Genomic DNA, 18,038 nt, shown 5'->3' with positions numbered 1-18,038 from the left:
AAGTAAAACGGTACACTGGTAAGCCAGGAAACATTCTCGCGTGATCCGGTGACAGTAGTGCCTGTGGTTTTAGGATTAACTAGAGCTGCTGTCATTTGAATCCATCTCCATATTTTGCATTTTGCTACATCATGCCTGACTCTTATCCTGAGAAAGACGATCCAACGGCCCTTTTGGCTGGTCCACTACGGGTTAAGCTGTGCCAGTGGCAGACATGCTATTAAGAGTTTGACGCAAAAGTTTTCCCAAACAAGAAACAAATGATTTTTCATTTTCATTTAATCCTTTCATTTTTCCATGAAAACAAGCCCAACTCATCCTTTACAATCTTCCCCAGCAGCAGTCACCACTGAAGAAAGAATGCTATTTCTCTGGACGGTGCCAAAGACGCAAGTCAGCTTTCTCTTGGGCCTCATTTCATGGCAGTGTCATTTGAGGCATGAGGGGTCAAAATCAAGGAGATGAAGCGCTTCTACTTCTTGGCCCACTAGCAAACAAATTATTAACCCATTAAGGCATGTTGGGTTTGTTTTTTCCTGAGACACGTTCATAGAAATAAGCTTTGATACAATTAATTTAGGTGGCTAAGAAAGAGCTTTATACAGGGTGTATCAAAAAGAAACATCTGACTTTAAAGTGCTTTAAATCCGCAGCTGTTTACTGGTAACAGTCGAAACATGTACTGGTAGAAAGCGAGGATTTAAAAGATTCATGTGGTGGTTGGGACGAGTTATCGTATTGATGTGTGCCATGTATCTGGTTGGGGACACACTGAGCACGTGTAAACGATGCAAGTTTTGTATGTAAAACTTTACATGCAAGCGTCTATGCCCATTACTTTGAAACATATAGCCTTTTGAATTCTTTTTGATACACCATGAATCTTCACCAGCTGAGATCATCAAATTATACTTTCTCCAAACAAAACAGGGTCCTTCCTTTATTTAGTTTATGTAAAACGTCATCAGGAGCTTAACTTCTCCTAAAGTAGGAAGTAGAAAATGTACATTTTGAAGATGTGAGGTTAAACTTGAAAGAAATGCTGCATCCCAACTGTTAGAAATGACTTCCGTTAAGACTCTGAAGAATCCAACCAGGGCTAGAAATCCAGAACTAACTAGTGATCTATATACTTTCCTTCATTTCACCATATTTTAAAGAAGCATCATGAAATGCTGACAGATTAAGAAGCTAAGCCTGTTTGCACTAAACTTGTCCAAGCTTAGCGTTTACACACACACACACACACAAGATGAGTGTATTCTGATGATGCTGGTGAATGAGCAATGCACTTTGTATTATCCACATGTCCAGAAAAAATGCAATCTTTTCCTGCAAAACAAAAGCTCTACTTTTAAGGTTGACGGGTGCTTATCATCGGCTACAAACCGATTTTTTAAAATTCAGGTTGGTGCGGAAAAATATTTTCACAGCGTCCTTCATCGTTGCCCTTCACTCTTATCAGTCTGTGGAGCAGCCTATAACTGAGTGTGTTAACTTCATCAGGGGGCAGCTGGTGGGCAGCAGTGACCCGGCGTAACACCGCAGCTCAGCACCGCTTCATTTATCATGGCCTCAATTCACCGCAGATCCCTTCTGTTTTCTCGTCTCTCCTGCGGCTCAACTTTTCTTTCACTGCCTCTTACTTTGGACAGTTTATGCAGTTAAACATTTCAGATAAACAGGAAAGGTATCTGCTGTTACTCAGCAGTGCTGTGTTGTTTATACTGCACTGTAGAGGTTTTTTCATTTCGTTCTGTATGCCTACACGTTTGACATGATTCAAGAAAGTTAGAAACTGAATGGACAAATGTATCATTAGACACTTTAAAGAGAGAAATACACTGATGGAGGGCTCGCTGTATGACCCCATTTCAAAATGTGCGCTTCAGCGCTCTGTGAAAGTCTGCATGGAAAAATTGTTTAGGAATTTTAGAAAAATGTGTATCAAAGTAAAACATGCTTAAAAAATCACATTCATAACTAAATGGTACCTGCAGTCTGAGTTTCTTGTGGAAAGTATGGATGCCTGCTTGTTATCAACCCACAGTTTGAAAATCCAATACCCAGAGTGGGTATTAATCAGTGGATACTGCGTTGCTTAGTTTAACTTCTATGAAAACACCATTGAAGCACAGTTTTAGAGAAGCCTGTGCTGTCATACATCTTTCTTTCAGGGCAGACTTTCCTTACTTTAGGAAAACAAACATACCCGCATGTATTGCAGGAGTTGGCATCTGGATGCTGAATTAACCTCCATCCATTCCAGACCAATTCCCAGGCTCTGAACTGCTAAGCAGTCAAAATCCTCACTTTCAAAACTACAGCAGCTGGTAACCTCAGTTCTCAAATACGTGCAGAATGTTGTTAAGATCATAGGTAATGCAACACTGTGAATCCCACCCGTCATGACTATTTTTAAGAAATGTTGTTGGCCATTAAGGTTGAAAGCTCTTGAGATTTTTTACTCCACTAAAAAAATAAATTCATATAAAGAGGTTTCATTTAAGATTGAGCTGTAAGAGGGATGGAATAATAAAACACGAAACACGAATCCATAGCAGGGGTAAAAGAGGAGAGGTCAGCATGTACTGCTAGAGTATGAGTTGATATTACTGCCCTATAAATACACTAAAAACTTGGACACAGTAGGTGTCTGAGGACCTGATTTATAATAAATGCAGAATCGCTGACCTACAGTGTGTGTAACTGTGTATTATGTGTGCATCCAAATCGTATCGCTTACATTTGCAGAAATAATTATGCGCAAACCATGTGTTTCTTTGGAGGCGTACGCATATCACGGCTGATAATTGATTTTATATTCAGTTCTACTCTTCCAGCAATAATGGAAATGACATAATCGAGATAAAAGGTTTATTCTGCAATTTTTTTTTTCTAATGCAAGTAAGGTAAACCACGACATTTTGGATTTAGATTTTGAGCGAGAAACAAGAAAAGAAAAGAAAATTGACAAATTCTAACTTTAAAAAGTGGTGACGTCATGGTGACGTCAATATTGACCAAAATAATAATTTTTTAACTTCAATTACGCAGTCTTGCTGCTTTTGTTCCACTGCTGTGTTGTGTTGCGTGCCTCTCAAACAAGTCTGCTTCCGGAGGACCAGATCACAGAAAAGAGGAAGAGGTGGAGGAATGAGAGCAAAAAATGAATGTTGTGCAGTGGGCCGTAAATAACTGGCCTAAGGACATCAGCAGGACTGGAGTGGAGTCGGAGATGGAGAAGAGAGCGAGAGGAGGCAAAACAAAAGAGGGGCGAGTTTTAAGGATATGAAAGTGGAAGGAATAAAGAGTGACATGGACTGAGGGGAGGAGGAGATCATGCATGCGTAAACAAATACTCTGTGCTGTCCCAGAGTGCTTTAAAGATTTTTTTTTTTCCTCAATGGCATCAGTTGGAGCGATGGGGAAGTGTCGTGTGTGCGTACGCAGATGCACATGCGTTGTTCTTTTATTCTATTTTCCTCTTCACCCAGATGTCCACACAGCAAGGTCCAGATGGCTTGGATGTCCTCTATACTGGAGAGCTTTACACACACAAACACAGACAAAGCAGCATGGCCATGTTTTTCTCCCTCTCAGAGGGAAGATTAACTCTCCTCATTAGGGCTCCCTCCGCCTCTCCACCTCTCGCCTGACACTCTCCTCCCCCTCCCTTTCCTGTTGGCTTGACTTATTCTCATTGGCTGCTTTTATCAGGACCACAGCTGAGTGGATCACCGTGGCTACAGAACACTGGAGCGGGGAGGAGGTGGGATGGGTTGATGTTGCCACGGTAATAGAAGAGGCGACCACTCGCCAAATCATCGAGTGGGGAAAAAAAAGTGGAAGCGTGTGGAAAGCGGGTTAGAGGGTTAGGGCTCGAAAGGAGAGGAGGGGGGGAAAAACAATAACAACAGGCGAGGGATTAGGCATCGACCGAGCAATCAGGAAGTCCATTTAGGACAAAGCAGAGTCCAAAATGCTCCCAGACTTCAGTCGGCATCGTTAGAGCCGAGCCGCTGGAATGAATAAAAAACCACACAAAGAAGGAAGGAGCTAATTCAGGTGAAATATGAAAGACGTCACCCGGACGACCGCTGCCACTGCTTGCTGTGATTTTTCACTGCCGATAAGTAAGAGGAGGTAAGCTGGTCATGGTAGTGCCTGGGGCATGGAAATGGAAACGGAGAGAGCCGTCGCTGGATATGAGGAGCATGCGTCAGCATTAAGGAAGGGTGAACAAGAGTCAGAGAGAGAGAGAGAGAGAGGCAGGCAGTGACAGCAGAGATGAGCACAACTGAGCACAAGAGAGAGATTGAGGTTAGAAGCTGATGTGAGGATACAAGCGGAGCCTGTTAGACTTTTCACCTTCTGTGCCACACCTTGGCTTCATCCTCCTAACACTCCCACCTCTTGACTGCAGCAACTCCAAGGACCCAGGCTGGAATTTCATTGTCTGAGGGACAATAATCCTTGCTGAATGACTTCTGAATGATCATTTTCACACCCCAGAAGCTTCTTAATGCTGCTGACATATGAAAAGGACAGACCGTTCAAGAGGATTGCATTCTGTATATCTTCTCAAAAGCGGAGCTACTCCTGCCTGCACGAACTGAATTGAGTTATTCATTCTGTATTAAGAAGTATTGTTTGCAGATTATCAGCACAATTACACTTCTGAAAACTGTTTCCATGAGGATCAGCAGCTTTGTTTTCAGAGACTAGTCAGTTCCTGTCACAAAGGTGTGAAAATGAAGAACTCATTGTCCAGCCATTTTAAACGAATGCTGACTCAACCTAAACGATGAAGACAATGAAGGTGGTATTACTGGATGCAGGAGTGACAGCAGAGTTAGCAGAGTAATAAGACGTATTGTGCCAGGCGTTGCGGAATAATGCAACGCCGCTCCGTGAACGACGCCCAGAATATCGCACTTGTCTTCCTGCATGGATGTCGACGCGAGCTGACTGACCGACTGAGTGTGTGGGTTGCTCACTGGGCTGGAGCAGCAGCTATTTGAGGACACGTAGCACCCGAACAGGTACCGGCTGGGTCTCAGAACTCCACCATGGGGGAGACGGCAGAATACCAGAGACTGCAGGAGACAACAGAGTCGGATTACCAAAGGCTGCCTAGCGATGATGAAGAGGTAGACCTGTGCAGTTCCCTTTATTTTACAGTAGTAGGTAATAGTAGGTAATGGACTAATTTCAGCCAGCAGTATGAACCTGTCAAAGGGAAATGAAATGATGATTTATGCTTTCGTAGGTGTCTCTGTATTTCAAATCATTGCCATTGTGAGCATTTATCTTGTCTTGTTCAGTGTCACACTGGCCGTGTCATGTCCAAAACACTTTGGTGAATGTACACAGCTGTTTTCCTGTGACATGGCTTTCATTCCTCAGTCAGTGTCGGGCCGGGTTTCCCGACATTTCAGCATCCTTTTTCCCTTCGTGTCAGTTTGCGTACTGATGGTTTAGCACCTAATCAGGTGATCAAGGTGGTCCATCATTTTTAGTGTTAAATAATGTGGAAAATTTATAAGCTTTTTTTTCCTTCCCCCAAACAGACTCTTTGACACATCAGAGCATAAGGGGTAAACAAAGACAGGTGTAACTACTGGATGCCACTAAGTTTACTTTAGTTTCAGTGGCATTGCGTGTTCATTGTCACACTATCCCGGCTTGCTGAAACACAATATTACAACGGCCATTGTTCTTAGTAACACCTGTGGCAAGACATACGTCTGCTGAGGGGAAAAAAGTCTGGTTGGATTGTGCGAACATAACTCCACTTCATAGATCTCCCAAAGTGCTCATTCATCTGTCAGACAGTACTAGCTCTTTTACCCATGTATGTCAGTAGCGCCCTGCTCAGCCACCACGTACCCACGCACAACACACGGCGCTTCTCGCCCACACACGAGGCCGAGTTATTGCATGCAGAGCCATGAGGTCACTGATGAAGTGCTGCAGAATGAGGTTGGTGAGAGGCAAACTATGACATTTTATACCCTCCCACCTATTCTGCAAAGCCACACACAAACACACACACACACACACACACACTATTTCACAAATACTGTGAAGGCCCGACTCTTTTTTTTGTTTGTTTGGCTTTTAGGCTGGCCGTTTAATTTCCACATCAAACCATTGTGAAACATCTCTGTTGCCTTTTTTTAATGTTTTCAACATCAGAAGAAAATGTGTAGAATCACTGAACTCAGAGCTAGATAAATAAGTTCACCAGGTCGGTAATTCACCGTTTTACCCTTTTTTGTAGAGATGTTGTAAACTGAATAGTTTCAACAGTCTGCAAGGGCATTACATGTCAGGGGTGTGTGTTGCTGTCATGTTTAGGCTGGAATAGATTATTTAAAATTAGGAGTTGGCTTAAAGAAACAAGAAAAAACTGTCTGGTATACAGTGTTGATAGTTTGGTCTTTACTGTATTTTCAATGTGATTAAAATGTGGCTAAAGCAGTTATTACTGGTAACTAAAACTAATTTTGAAAGAACAGATGAAAGTACAATAAAGGTAAAAATTGGACTTGAAACGTATTGTGAATAATAATAAATAAACAAAAAAATACAGTTTTATTTATATAGCACATTTAAAAACCTGAAGGCACGCCAAAGTGCTTCACAGTAATACGGAGAAACAACATAAGTACAGATCAGGCACTAGCACAGACAGAATGGAGGCACTAATAGACCTTAAGAGTTAAGTAAAATGGGTATCAAACCTCAATACAGGAGGAAGGTCAGATCGTGAATACAAAAATATCTACTAAGAAGATAAAAACAGCAGTAAAATTAATAATAAAATAATACATTAGATAAAAAGTTTAAAAAGGGTATTAACTGGTCAGGAAAGCCAGGTTAAATAAGTATGCTTTCAATCTTGATTTAAAGGATTGGACAGAGTCCGAGGCACGAATAGAAGCAGGGAGATTGGGTGCAGCTGAGGCAAAGGCACGATCGCCTCTGCTCTTCAGTCTAAACTTAGGTCTAAAACACACGGGAAATGTTAAGTCTTTGTTCATTTGGTCAAATATTTGAAATTGTGATATGTAAGCTGCCTGCACAATGTTTCTTTTTGTATTTCTTTTTATACAATTTTTACTGTAATGTGTATCCTAAACTTCTTAAAGTTATCCTGTAACAAAGTAAACAAAATAAATATCAAAAACGAATGAAAGCTTAACTGAAATGTGTAATTTCTACCATTAAATGTAAAAATGAAACAAGAAAATAAGAAATTAATTCAAAATTTAAAAACAAAAAATCTAAATTTAAACAAAAAACTAAACACAAACTGAAAATATGTAAAAAAAAATAAATAAAAATTGCCTGATTTCAGTATGGTGAGAATTACAATTTGAACTTTTTCAAAATGGATGTTATTATTTATTTATTTATTTTTTACTAATTTACTTATTATGTTTGTTTAAACATTTTATGGTGACTTGTGTTTAAATGGAATTGGGTTCAAATTTGACTCACTACCGCTGCTACTTCAAGCAATGCCCTGCGCTGGTCTTCCCTGACATGTACTGGGTTTCAGCCCTCCGGGACCTGCTGTTGATAAGCAAATATAGGGAGAAGATAAATGAATGTGTAGATGTGTGCGGCAGTTTAAATGTGATACTGTCCTGTGTGTGTTGAGGATCTGTGTGCTAGTTGAGCAGAGTTGAACCGATGGACGCTGCAGCTGTTGTGCTCTGTTTGGGGCTGAATCAGATCAGTCTCCTTCCACAGCTGCAGCTTTGTGCTGAGTACAGCGGTTTTTCTAGGGTTAGCTTTCAGCGCCACAGCCTGCAGCTGCCTCATCTTATTCTGAAACTGAGTGAAAAACACTTAAGGGTAGATGTACGGAAAATGTAGGTGTATGGAAAATACTTATTGTGTTATTAGAGTGACCATTTTATTCTCCACACAGATATCTTATGGATGTTTTTCCCCCTGTGGAGGATGAAGGGATTAGCGGGCAAGCCTTATCTGAAAATGATGAATTTGTGTCGGCCGTGAGTATGGCTGGGCATCCACTGTGTTTGGAATAATATGAATGTAATAAGTAATTTCTTTTGATTGAGCTACCTGCTGTGATAGATTTTGAGTTTCATTGTTTTGTGGGGGTTGTTTTTTACAGTCTGGCATTATGCATATTAGGTCAAGCTACCAAAACAACATTTGTTGACAAAACACAGCACATATGTTCCTGAAAACTGGAAGTGATGACCTGGAAGCAGGCCACTGGCATCCAGAGCTCTCATCTTTCTCATAATCGAATTTCCCAGAGGAACCCACCCGAGGGATTAATAAAGTTCTATCTTATCTTATCTTAATCTGTTCATGGGCACATTAACGCTCACAGCCTCACACCGCCTCTCCCCTCCTGGCTTTGTGAGTAATGAGTTCCTGTGGACGGTAAAGGGATTTAAGGAAAACGTAAAAGCCAGACCTTGGGAGATAGTTGCTATCTGTGACATTAGGAATGATGGATCTCTGTATGTCTGTGCATGCTGTCCTCTGTCAGAGGTTTTTGTGTGTTTGTGTAGATATTGTTCTAGCACAGTTTCTAAAGTGATTAATGTAGTTCTACTACTCCTTCTTCTTCACTCTGCATTTTTGGCACCCGGCACCCAAAACGCAGTTTGATGTTTTGTTACCAAAATGTTGGAACTTAGTTTAGAAATACACCGGTGCCCAGTAAGCTAACTTAATTCCCAACATAGTGCCTCAGGATGAATCTAGTCGGTGTGCATGCCTTTGCATGCCTTCCTGTATACAGTGAGCATCATATTACAGAATCTAGAAGTGTGTGTGTGTGTGTGTGTGTATACCTGTTTACACATCTGTGTGGGGACCAACAGCCACTAGTCAGCACTAAAGTGCCTGTCCTCACAAGTTTGATGGCATTTTTAAGACTCAAAATGTAGTTTTAGTGTCAGAGTTACAATTAGGTTATGGTTGGATGGAGGCTAGTGTTAGGCAAACATTTTTGATGGTTAGGGTAAGCAGCTGGAGAAACATTATGTCAACTAGATGTCCTCACTAAGATATCAACACAAGAATGTGTGTGTGCGTGTATGTGCATGTGTGTTTCAGTACTGTAACATAATAGAGCTCACAGCATGTTGTTCTTCATAATCTTATTAGCTAGAAAGGTCCTAATCTGATGTCTGGTCATGATAATGTAATCTTCACGGTCAAACATTTAACTTGGGCTTTATAGTATTAGTGTCCTTTTGTAAAGCCACTCGGTCAGACTACTTTGTGCATGCGTGCGAGGTCAGACAGCAGTCTTAATGTAAAGCTAGTTGCAGTAAATCTGTAAAAAAAAAATCCAAACAGTTTTATCTAATTGAATAAATTTCATTGATCTTGATAAACTGGTCACATTTAGCTTCCTCCAGGGTCGTCACCACAGGTGATCAGGTTATTGTGATGTGATATATGTAGAACTTGTGTGGAAAAAGACGGCATGTAAAAGTTTATTTAGCTTACTTTAGCTTTCTACTTTAGCTTTATTACCATGAACATTGCACAGAGGTGTATTTTGACCCAAACTAGGGCGTAAACCAAACCTCAGTCAAACCAAACAGACAGTGAAAACTGGAAAGAAAAAAAAAATCAAGAAAATCGACCAATTAGCAACTGAAATTAGGTGTTTACTAAACTATCAGCAACTGCTTTTATATCAACGGATGAATGAAAATTAAAAAAGATAAAGAAGAGATGGGAGAAAAACCATGTGTTGATGTTGCATAGCTTGTTCACCAGAGGGCACTATGCAACTTCGCTATGGCACCACGCATGTATGGACGCCCAACCAACCAGCTGATCTGAGTAGTGTAAATGAGTAAGCAACTACACAAAATAGGTGTTATGGAAATCTGTTTGATTTTATAAAGGAAAAAAATACTGGCCAATATATCAAAATATCACATGTTTAAGTCACTAAATATTGATATTGTTTGACACAAATGCCATCACTACAGTCATATTGTGACTTACTGTAACTACATGGTAATGCCAGATAGAGCCCTGGTTTTAAATGCTATCTGGTTCTGATTTAAAAAAATGACCATAGTTTTCATCCAATTCATCCAAACTGAGATTTCAGTTTGTTAACTTTAAATTTCAAGATATTTACAATTTTGAATCAAAATTTTCTTCACTTTCAGCATTTGAATCCTAATTAACTCTTGAACTTATTAGGACGAGACTTTTCTCGTTATTTCGGCAAGCAATAAAAAAATTGATAATAATTTTTTGTCTTAATCACCAGCCACTAGTTGTCAAGACACCTCGGGGCTGTGGCCCCCCCACACCCTCTAGCAGATTATTACAAGAAGGAACCTTTTAAAAAACAAAAAACAAGCGCGTCCATGCTCACAGGTGTACACACGGGTGATCACACCCACAAACTGCACCCTTTTTGGCTCCTACCTCAGGGCACACTGTGTTCTGTTGGTCTTGTGTGCTGCACAGTGGTGTTTAGTGTTTGGTATTTGCTGTCGTATTCCCATGTATCATTGTGGTGTTGTTTGTTCTGTTGCTCTTGTTCTCTTCTGCTTGCTTTCTTTTTTCTTTCTCAGCAGGTGATCCAGGTGATTGATATATGCATTTTTTTCTTCTCTGCCCGTTCTGTTGGTTTTTGTCTTTTGCCCTTCTCCCCCATCCCTCTTCTCAGCTGTTTCTCTTTCCCTCTTTCTTTCTCCCCTTCTTTCCCCCAGTCAAGTCTGTCCCGTATTCAGTAAGTGAAAATAAAAGAAACAATAAAAGGTGAATCAAATGGACCATTACGGCAAGGCTGGGATGGTCAATTTGGTAAAGTAAATCCGTTGGGCATCTTTCTTTGCCTTTAGACAACAAATCTGATGGCAAAAGAGCCAAACGGGACAGGCAAAAAAAAAAAAAAAAAAAAAAAAAGACACCTCGAGGCATGGTAAAATGGGCTGTTTTTCCTTAGTTGGATTTTGTTGCCACTGGTCATAAACTGGCCCCACATAACCAGAAAGGCAACTGATAAAAGTTTGAGTGACCTGTGTAATCCCAAAGTCTTTTTAGAGTGGAAAAACAAATGCTTGTCACACACAGAGCAATGAAAACCCCTCATATTAAGATTTGGTGCCCCCTAGTGTTCATATGGCAACAATACATATTGACTTATGTTAATCGTATTGCTCTAATCTCCTTAGTCAGGGGGCAGCTGATGGCTCTCTCACACATTCCTTCCACTGATTTCTAATAAAACATCAGATGAAATTGGATATTTGATGGTACTCTACACAAACGCTGCATTATCACACACACAGCTTCCCGTTTCACTAAACTGCCACACTGGTGTCGCCATATTTCCTCTTCTTTTTATCCCAGCCTATCTCTTTATTTGTTTTTTATTTCTTTAATTTAACAAAAGGTAATTAATAATGAGTTCTGTTTGAAGTGGTTTAAAGCTATTGCTTTTTTCACCTTCATTACTGTTGAATCATGTTGATTAATCAATCCAACTGACACTGACAACTGATAATTGTTCAGTGTTGTTTCTTTTGATGAATTAATGGACAACATTTTGTAAAAATCCAGTTATGTCTTCCCCCCCCCTTCTCACCGTCTCTTCTCCCCTTTGGTTTTCTTTCTTTCTCTCCCCCTCTTTCTCTCATTCATTCCCCCTGTCCTATTTATTAAAAAAAAAAAAAAAAAAAAAAAAAAAAACAGAATATAAGATCATGTCTGTAACAGAGCAGGAAAAGTGAGCTTACAGTGCCACCATCTGGACAGACAGGCTCATTTCAGCTCTAACTGTAGCTGAGTGTTGATGTTCAAACTGCAGCATTTCTGTGAGATTCTTTGAATGTTACTTTGTACATTAGGTGAAGCTGTTGCTGCTGTGATGCTCCTCCTCTATAACACTCATAAATCAGCATATTACTGTGATATATACACTGTTTGTACCTGTTCTATTTATTTCCTGTATTTAACTTATTTAAATCTGTTCTGAGGTCAGATAACCGGTGGAAAACAGATGTGACGACAGAGCTCATATAAGATGCTAAAATACAACAGAAACATTCATGCCACTGTTTTACATCTCAGATGAGTAGACTAGGACATAGATGAGTCAGTAAAAATATAAAATACAAATAAAAGGTTCAGTTCTCTTACAAAGAAATGAACTGGAAGTGATTTTCAAAACTGATAAAGAAGTGCTGCCATGTTTCGCAACAATAACTAACGTTACCTGTCATAATGTTTTTAACCAGCTGTTGTTGTTGACTCAGCTGTCTGGAGACACCAGGGTCACATGTTTAATAAGATAAGATAAGATAAGATAAGATAACCTTTATTAGTCCCACATGTGGGAAATTTGTTTTGTCACAGCAGGAAGTGGACAGTGCAAAAGTTATGAGGCAAAAATTAGGATACAATAAGAATAAATACAGTACACAACTGTACAGAATAGAATAAAATACTATATACAGTAGAATAAAATAAAATAAATATACAATAAGATAAAAATAGAATACAAATACAAATGTGGGGAGGAAAGACCTGCGAAATCTCTCCGTCCCACACTGTGGGTGCCGCAGTCTCCCACTGAAGGAGCTGCTCAGTGCTGTCACTGTGGTTATTGTGGCAATAATCTGCTTATTGCCACAATAAATAATTGTGATAATACTGAAACCTTTGTTAGAGAACTTACACTCACACATTTCTGATCATGAACAACTATCAGCAAATAAAGATGTCCAGTATTGGTGTTAAAAAAAAAAAAAAAAAAATCCAGTTATGTTAGTAATGTCCTTCTTTGTCCTGCTGCTGATTTTCAGGAATGTGGGCTATTTCATAGCATCTGTTTCACAGTCTTGTGAGTTACATAAGTGCTCCAAAGCAAACATTACTTCCTTATTTATCATATCACTGAAGCTAACTTTACTGTGACAAATTCTATATTGGCATCTATTAAAATACGGCTGATGCAAAAATCTGAATAGTCTAGGGAGGTAGTTATGATATTAATTGGTCTACGTGATCCTTATGATTCTGGATGCTTGACTCATATAGTAACTATAATATACTTTAATGCAATGCTGTCAAACAAAAGCAATAGAGACTCTGTAAACTAAGAAATCCAAACGGAAGGCATGGGGATTTTTAGGCTGTTCTACTTATATAAAAAGTTTGGTATCCTTAGTTGGCTTGTGTTAAGGTGATGACCATGAGCTGCGACTTTCCACCTGTGTGAGGGCCTTGTGGATTTATACAGTATGGATGTAGGATACAGTAGGCCATGTTCTCTTAAAGTTTTGGCTGATGTCATTCTGATCCCTCTCCATGTGGGCAAGGGGCACAGTAAAGAGACTCCAATGTGGATATCATCAGCTAGCACACTGTTCCCTGTGTTGATGACAGTATGGCCGCCTGCCTTTGCCTGGCTGACTTCGTTGAATCTATTATAACGTCACTCTAAAGTGAGACAATTTGTTCACTTACACATTACAGTTAAAAATAATAATTTTTATAAATCAAAACATTCAAATAAAGTCATTTAGACAGCTGATTAAAGTACACAAACTACACAAATAAATTGGTATGCAAACTCACGCTGCACAGCATCACCCGCCTCTGACAAAGGCCCGTTTTCCCGTCTCTGATTAAACTCCAATACTTCATGATCAAACACCATTTGTAGTTTTTATTTCCATCCCATAACACCTCTGCCTGCTCGCCTTCTGTCCACCCTTAGATTAGTAAACACAAAACTTCCTAATTCAAAGCAGAAGTGTGTGGAAGTAAATGGAAGAGAGAGTAAGACAGAGGGAGCGTTATAAAAAACTAAATCTAGTGAAAAGGGAACAGCTAAGTCAAAGTGTGGATTGATGGGCTAGACTTATGAAAAACAGCACAGCGAGCGAAAGAAGGGGGAGGAGGAGTGGTGAAATCAGAAAGGCAAAAGTTTAATAATATCTGCCCACGGAGGCAGACGTGGCTTATTGCCACCACTGGTCTGAAAAACAGCCGCTACGGGTTTGTTTATAGTCAGCGTAGTGGAAGAGAGATAACATTTTTAGAGGATTAGAGGCAGGAAATAAAAGGCAGCACCAAATAAAGAAGAAAATGCAAGAGTTTGGCCAGATCCTCAGGGATAAAGAGGAGGGACAGAAGGAGGCATGGGAGTGAAAGAGAAGGGATTAATGAAGGAGTGAAGAATAGGGAGGAGAAGGGAGATGGCAGGAGTTTTAGTCAGCGCAAAAAAGACGTCACAGTGACAGAAAAGGAGTGTGCGAGTTTACCGCGGTTAAGTGACCTGAGCAGGTCTTATGTAATCATAATTATATTCATGTGGGTTTTTTCTTCACTATTACTGTAAACTATTAGTCATCCACTAACAGATATCTGTAAATCTGTTTTGCACATCGTGTGGTTCATACCTCAGAAATTATTCATACACTATTTCATTGTCCGAATGATCCTGGTGGTTAATGATTGGTGCTTCGAGTATGCTTCTGGGTTTGTTAAGCAGATACTCTTACACAATGCGTTGGTTATAAGTGATTAAAGATCATAACAAATAGATTTAAAATGAAACTTGGAAAAAATATATAGTAGGAAAATCTACTCGTAAATCATAGAGATAATGATTGCCATTCAACAATACATTTCAGTTGAGAAAATATTACACTAAGCAGGTTGGGAAATTCTGCAAGGCAACAGAGGGAGAAGCTGGAAGAGCGCTTGGGGTGTGTGTGTGTGTGTGTGTGTGTGTGTGTGTGTGTGTGTGTGTGTGTGTGTGTGTGTGTGTGTGTGTGTGTGTGTGTGTGTGTGTGTGTGTGTCTTTGGGAGGTTGCATCACAGGAAACAAGCTCCCCCTCCTGCAGTTGAATGTGACCCTTTGGCCCTGGATCAAATGCTCCTCCGGGCTGAATACCATGAAGCCTCTGTCCTCTGCACCACGCTCTGCTCTGCACTGCACGGACGGCAGGAGGAGGGTGGGTGGGGGGTTCGGGGGTCAGGACAGATAGGGTGAGGAGTGGAGTTGCAGGAGGGGGCAGGATAAAGGGGTAGAGAAAATTTGGCTGATGCAGAAGTGAGAATTATAAGCAGTCAACATGAAGCTCAAGCACATATGCTACCTGTAAACAAATGCAGACTGGCCCCCCTCCCTCCCCCCGCTGGCAGACATGCATGTTTTTAAAGCCTAAAAAGTGGAGCCGGAGACGCCGACTCTGGCTCGTCTGTTTGTGCTGCCGAGGGGATTGAATCGGGCAGAAGACGCTCCTATTTTTAGTCCCATGCGCGATGGAGGGATCGAAAAGCAAACAGACAGTATATGCACAGGCAAAGCAGAGAGAGCGAGACGGAGAGGGAGAGAGAGGGAGAGAGAGACAGAGGCAGTGAAAGGAAGGGAGGAAGAAGGAGTGACTTATTTGTGAAGTTCTGCAAGTTTGGATGACTGGCTCATTGCTGTCTGAGGAGGGCACATGGCTGGACTTGGGCAGAGGGCAGAGCTGGGAGGCTTTCTCTGCTAGAAGCAGCAGCTTCCATTCGCTCTCCAGCCTTCTTTCCTAATATTACAAGCCAGTTTGAGTTCTCTTCTGCATTCTCAAGTGCTACATAAATGCCTCTTTGACTTCTTGTGGGGAGCTGAAGCAGTAGAAGGGGCTTAGAGGAGGATTGACCCCGCCATGGAATGCTGTAGATTTGCATGCAGGGTTTCAGGAAGTTTTTCTTCCCCTTCTCGGGTTCATAGGTTTGGGTCCGGATCCAAAAACTGTGTGCGCTTCTTAGAATTCCCTCAGAGACTCAAACCAAGGGTGCTGTGGCTCTGGTAATGATTTAAAGGACAAGCAACAACCACGGGCCATTTAAACGTGTATGCACTTTATTTGCACCTACATTCATCCCAGACGAAGGAATTCAGGATGCGACGCTTTGACAAGCTGAAAAAGACATTCCCCTTCCTGGCACGCTTTCACGTATATCGAGTAAGTCTGCTCTGCTGGATTGTCTACTCTCCATATTCCATTGAGGGGATATCTTCTTTAGCATGACATGGATGCTTGTAACTATAGTCAGAGTCATGTGGTTTAATTAGTTGTTAGAATACATGAATCATGAATATGGTATGGTGGAGGTCAGTTGTCTCTAACTCTCTGTGTGTGTGTGTGTGTGTGTGTGTGTGTGTGTGTGTGTGTGTGTGTGTGTGTGTGTGTGTGTGTGTGTGTGTGTGTGTGTGTGTGTGTGGACTCTCCAGCTGGTCTGAGGCTCTCCCCAGGGATGGTTGTTATTGCAGCAGGATGTGAGAGCAGAACCGATTTAACACAGGACATGATTTTGGCCAGAAGGTGTAGGTTTGTGTGTGTGTGTCTGTGTACGTGTACATGCGCCTGTGTGAATATCAGCACCACCTTGAGGAATTCGTTCAGGCCAAAAGTATTTCTCAGCAATGACACCATGTTGTTTCTCTGCATCTAAATTCCTGCATCCCTCATTTATTTCTCTTTGTTTTCCTCCCTGTTTGGTCGTTTTCAATATTTTTTGAAGTAAACGCTAAGCTTGGACAAGTTTAGTGCAAACAGGCTTAGCTTCTTAATCTGTCAGCATTTCATGATGCTTCTTTAAAATATGGTGAAATGAAGGAAAGTATATAGATCACTAGTTAGTTCTGGATTTCTAGCCCTGGTTGGATTCTTCAGAGTCTTAACGGAAGTCATTTCTAACAGTTGGGATGCAGCATTTCTTTCAAGTTTAACCTCACATCTTCAAAATGTACATTTTCTACTTCCTACTTTAGGAGAAGTTAAGCTCCTGATGACGTTTTACATAAACTAAATAAAGGAAGGACCCTGTTTTGTTTGGAGAAAGTATAATTTGATGATCTCAGCTGGTGAAGATTCATGGTGTATCAAAAAGAATTCAAAAGGCTATATGTTTCAAAGTAATGGGCATAGACGCTTGCATGTAAAGTTTTACATACAAAACTTGCATCGTTTACACGTGCTCAGTGTGTCCCCAACCAGATACATGGCACACATCAATACGATAACTCGTCCCAACCACCACATGAATCTTTTAAATCCTCGCTTTCTACCAGTACATGTTTCGACTGTTACCAGTAAACAGCTGCGGATTTAAAGCACTTTAAAGTCAGATGTTTCTTTTTGATACACCCTGTATAAAGCTCTTTCTTAGCCACCTAAATTAATTGTATCAAAGCTTATTTCTATGAACGTGTCTCAGGAAAAAACAAACCCAACATGCCTTAATGGGTTAATAATTTGTTTGCTAGTGGGCCAAGAAGTAGAAGCGCTTCATCTCCCTGATTTTGACCCCTCATGCCTCAAATGACACTGCCATGAAATGAGGCCCAAGAGAAAGCTGACTTGCGTCTTTGGCACCGTCCAGAGAAATAGCATTCTTTCTTCAGTGGTGACTGCTGCTGGGGAAGATTGTAAAGGATGAGTTGGGCTTGTTTTCATGGAAAAATGAAAGGATTAAATGAAAATGAAAAATCATTTGTTTCTTGTTTGGGAAAACTTTTGCGTCAAACTCTTAATAGCATGTCTGCCACTGGCACAGCTTAACCCGTAGTGGACCAGCCAAAAGGGCCGTTGGATCGTCTTTCTCAGGATAAGAGTCAGGCATGATGTAGCAAAATGCAAAATATGGAGATGGATTCAAATGACAGCAGCTCTAGTTAATCCTAAAACCACAGGCACTACTGTCACCGGATCACGCGAGAATGTTTCCTGGCTTACCAGTGTACCGTTTTACTTCTTGTTTTCAACTAACAGGAGGATTTCAAAGATAGCTTCAAAGAATGTTCTGACAGTGGGACTTTTTTACCAAAATAAGAGGACTCCTGTGATTTCAAAAAGACAGCTGACCCATTTTTTATGGTTATAGGAATGAATCTGTATCAGGATACAAACATCTGCCATAACCATTGGGGACTGAGCCCTCCCAATAAGTTGACCTCAGTCAGACCTCACATCTAAAATTCCTGTAAAATACAGAACAGCTAT

The 18,038-nt window shown here is 40.7% G+C and overlaps 1 protein-coding gene across 8 annotated transcripts in view; it reads left to right on the top strand.

Annotated features, from left to right (window-relative positions):
- LOC308413115 (activated CDC42 kinase 1-like) overlaps positions 1-18,038 on the top strand; it is a 59,606-nt gene that overhangs the window by 21,846 nt on the left and 19,722 nt on the right. For 2 of the 8 annotated variants that reach the window (XM_080907914.1, XM_080907911.1), the window contains exon 1: positions 3,846-5,153. The exons of 3 other annotated variants lie outside the window; for them this stretch is intronic. In XM_080907914.1, coding sequence (XP_080764040.1) covers positions 5,073-5,153 — 81 coding nt within the window. In that variant the 5' untranslated portion in view covers positions 3,846-5,072. Of the gene's footprint in view, positions 1-3,845; positions 5,154-8,011; positions 8,031-15,200; positions 15,999-18,038 lie in introns of those variants that run through there. 3 more of the 8 variants (XM_080907910.1, XM_080907912.1, XM_080907917.1) reach the window with 3 other exon arrangements.

This window comes from Rhamphochromis sp. 'chilingali' (genome assembly GCF_963969265.1).
Source record: "Rhamphochromis sp. 'chilingali' genome assembly, chromosome: 16".
Classification (NCBI taxonomy): Eukaryota; Metazoa; Chordata; class Actinopteri; order Cichliformes; family Cichlidae; genus Rhamphochromis; species Rhamphochromis sp. 'chilingali'.
The sequence above is the reverse complement of the archived record's forward strand: the minus strand, read 5'-3'. Positions and strand labels throughout refer to the sequence as shown.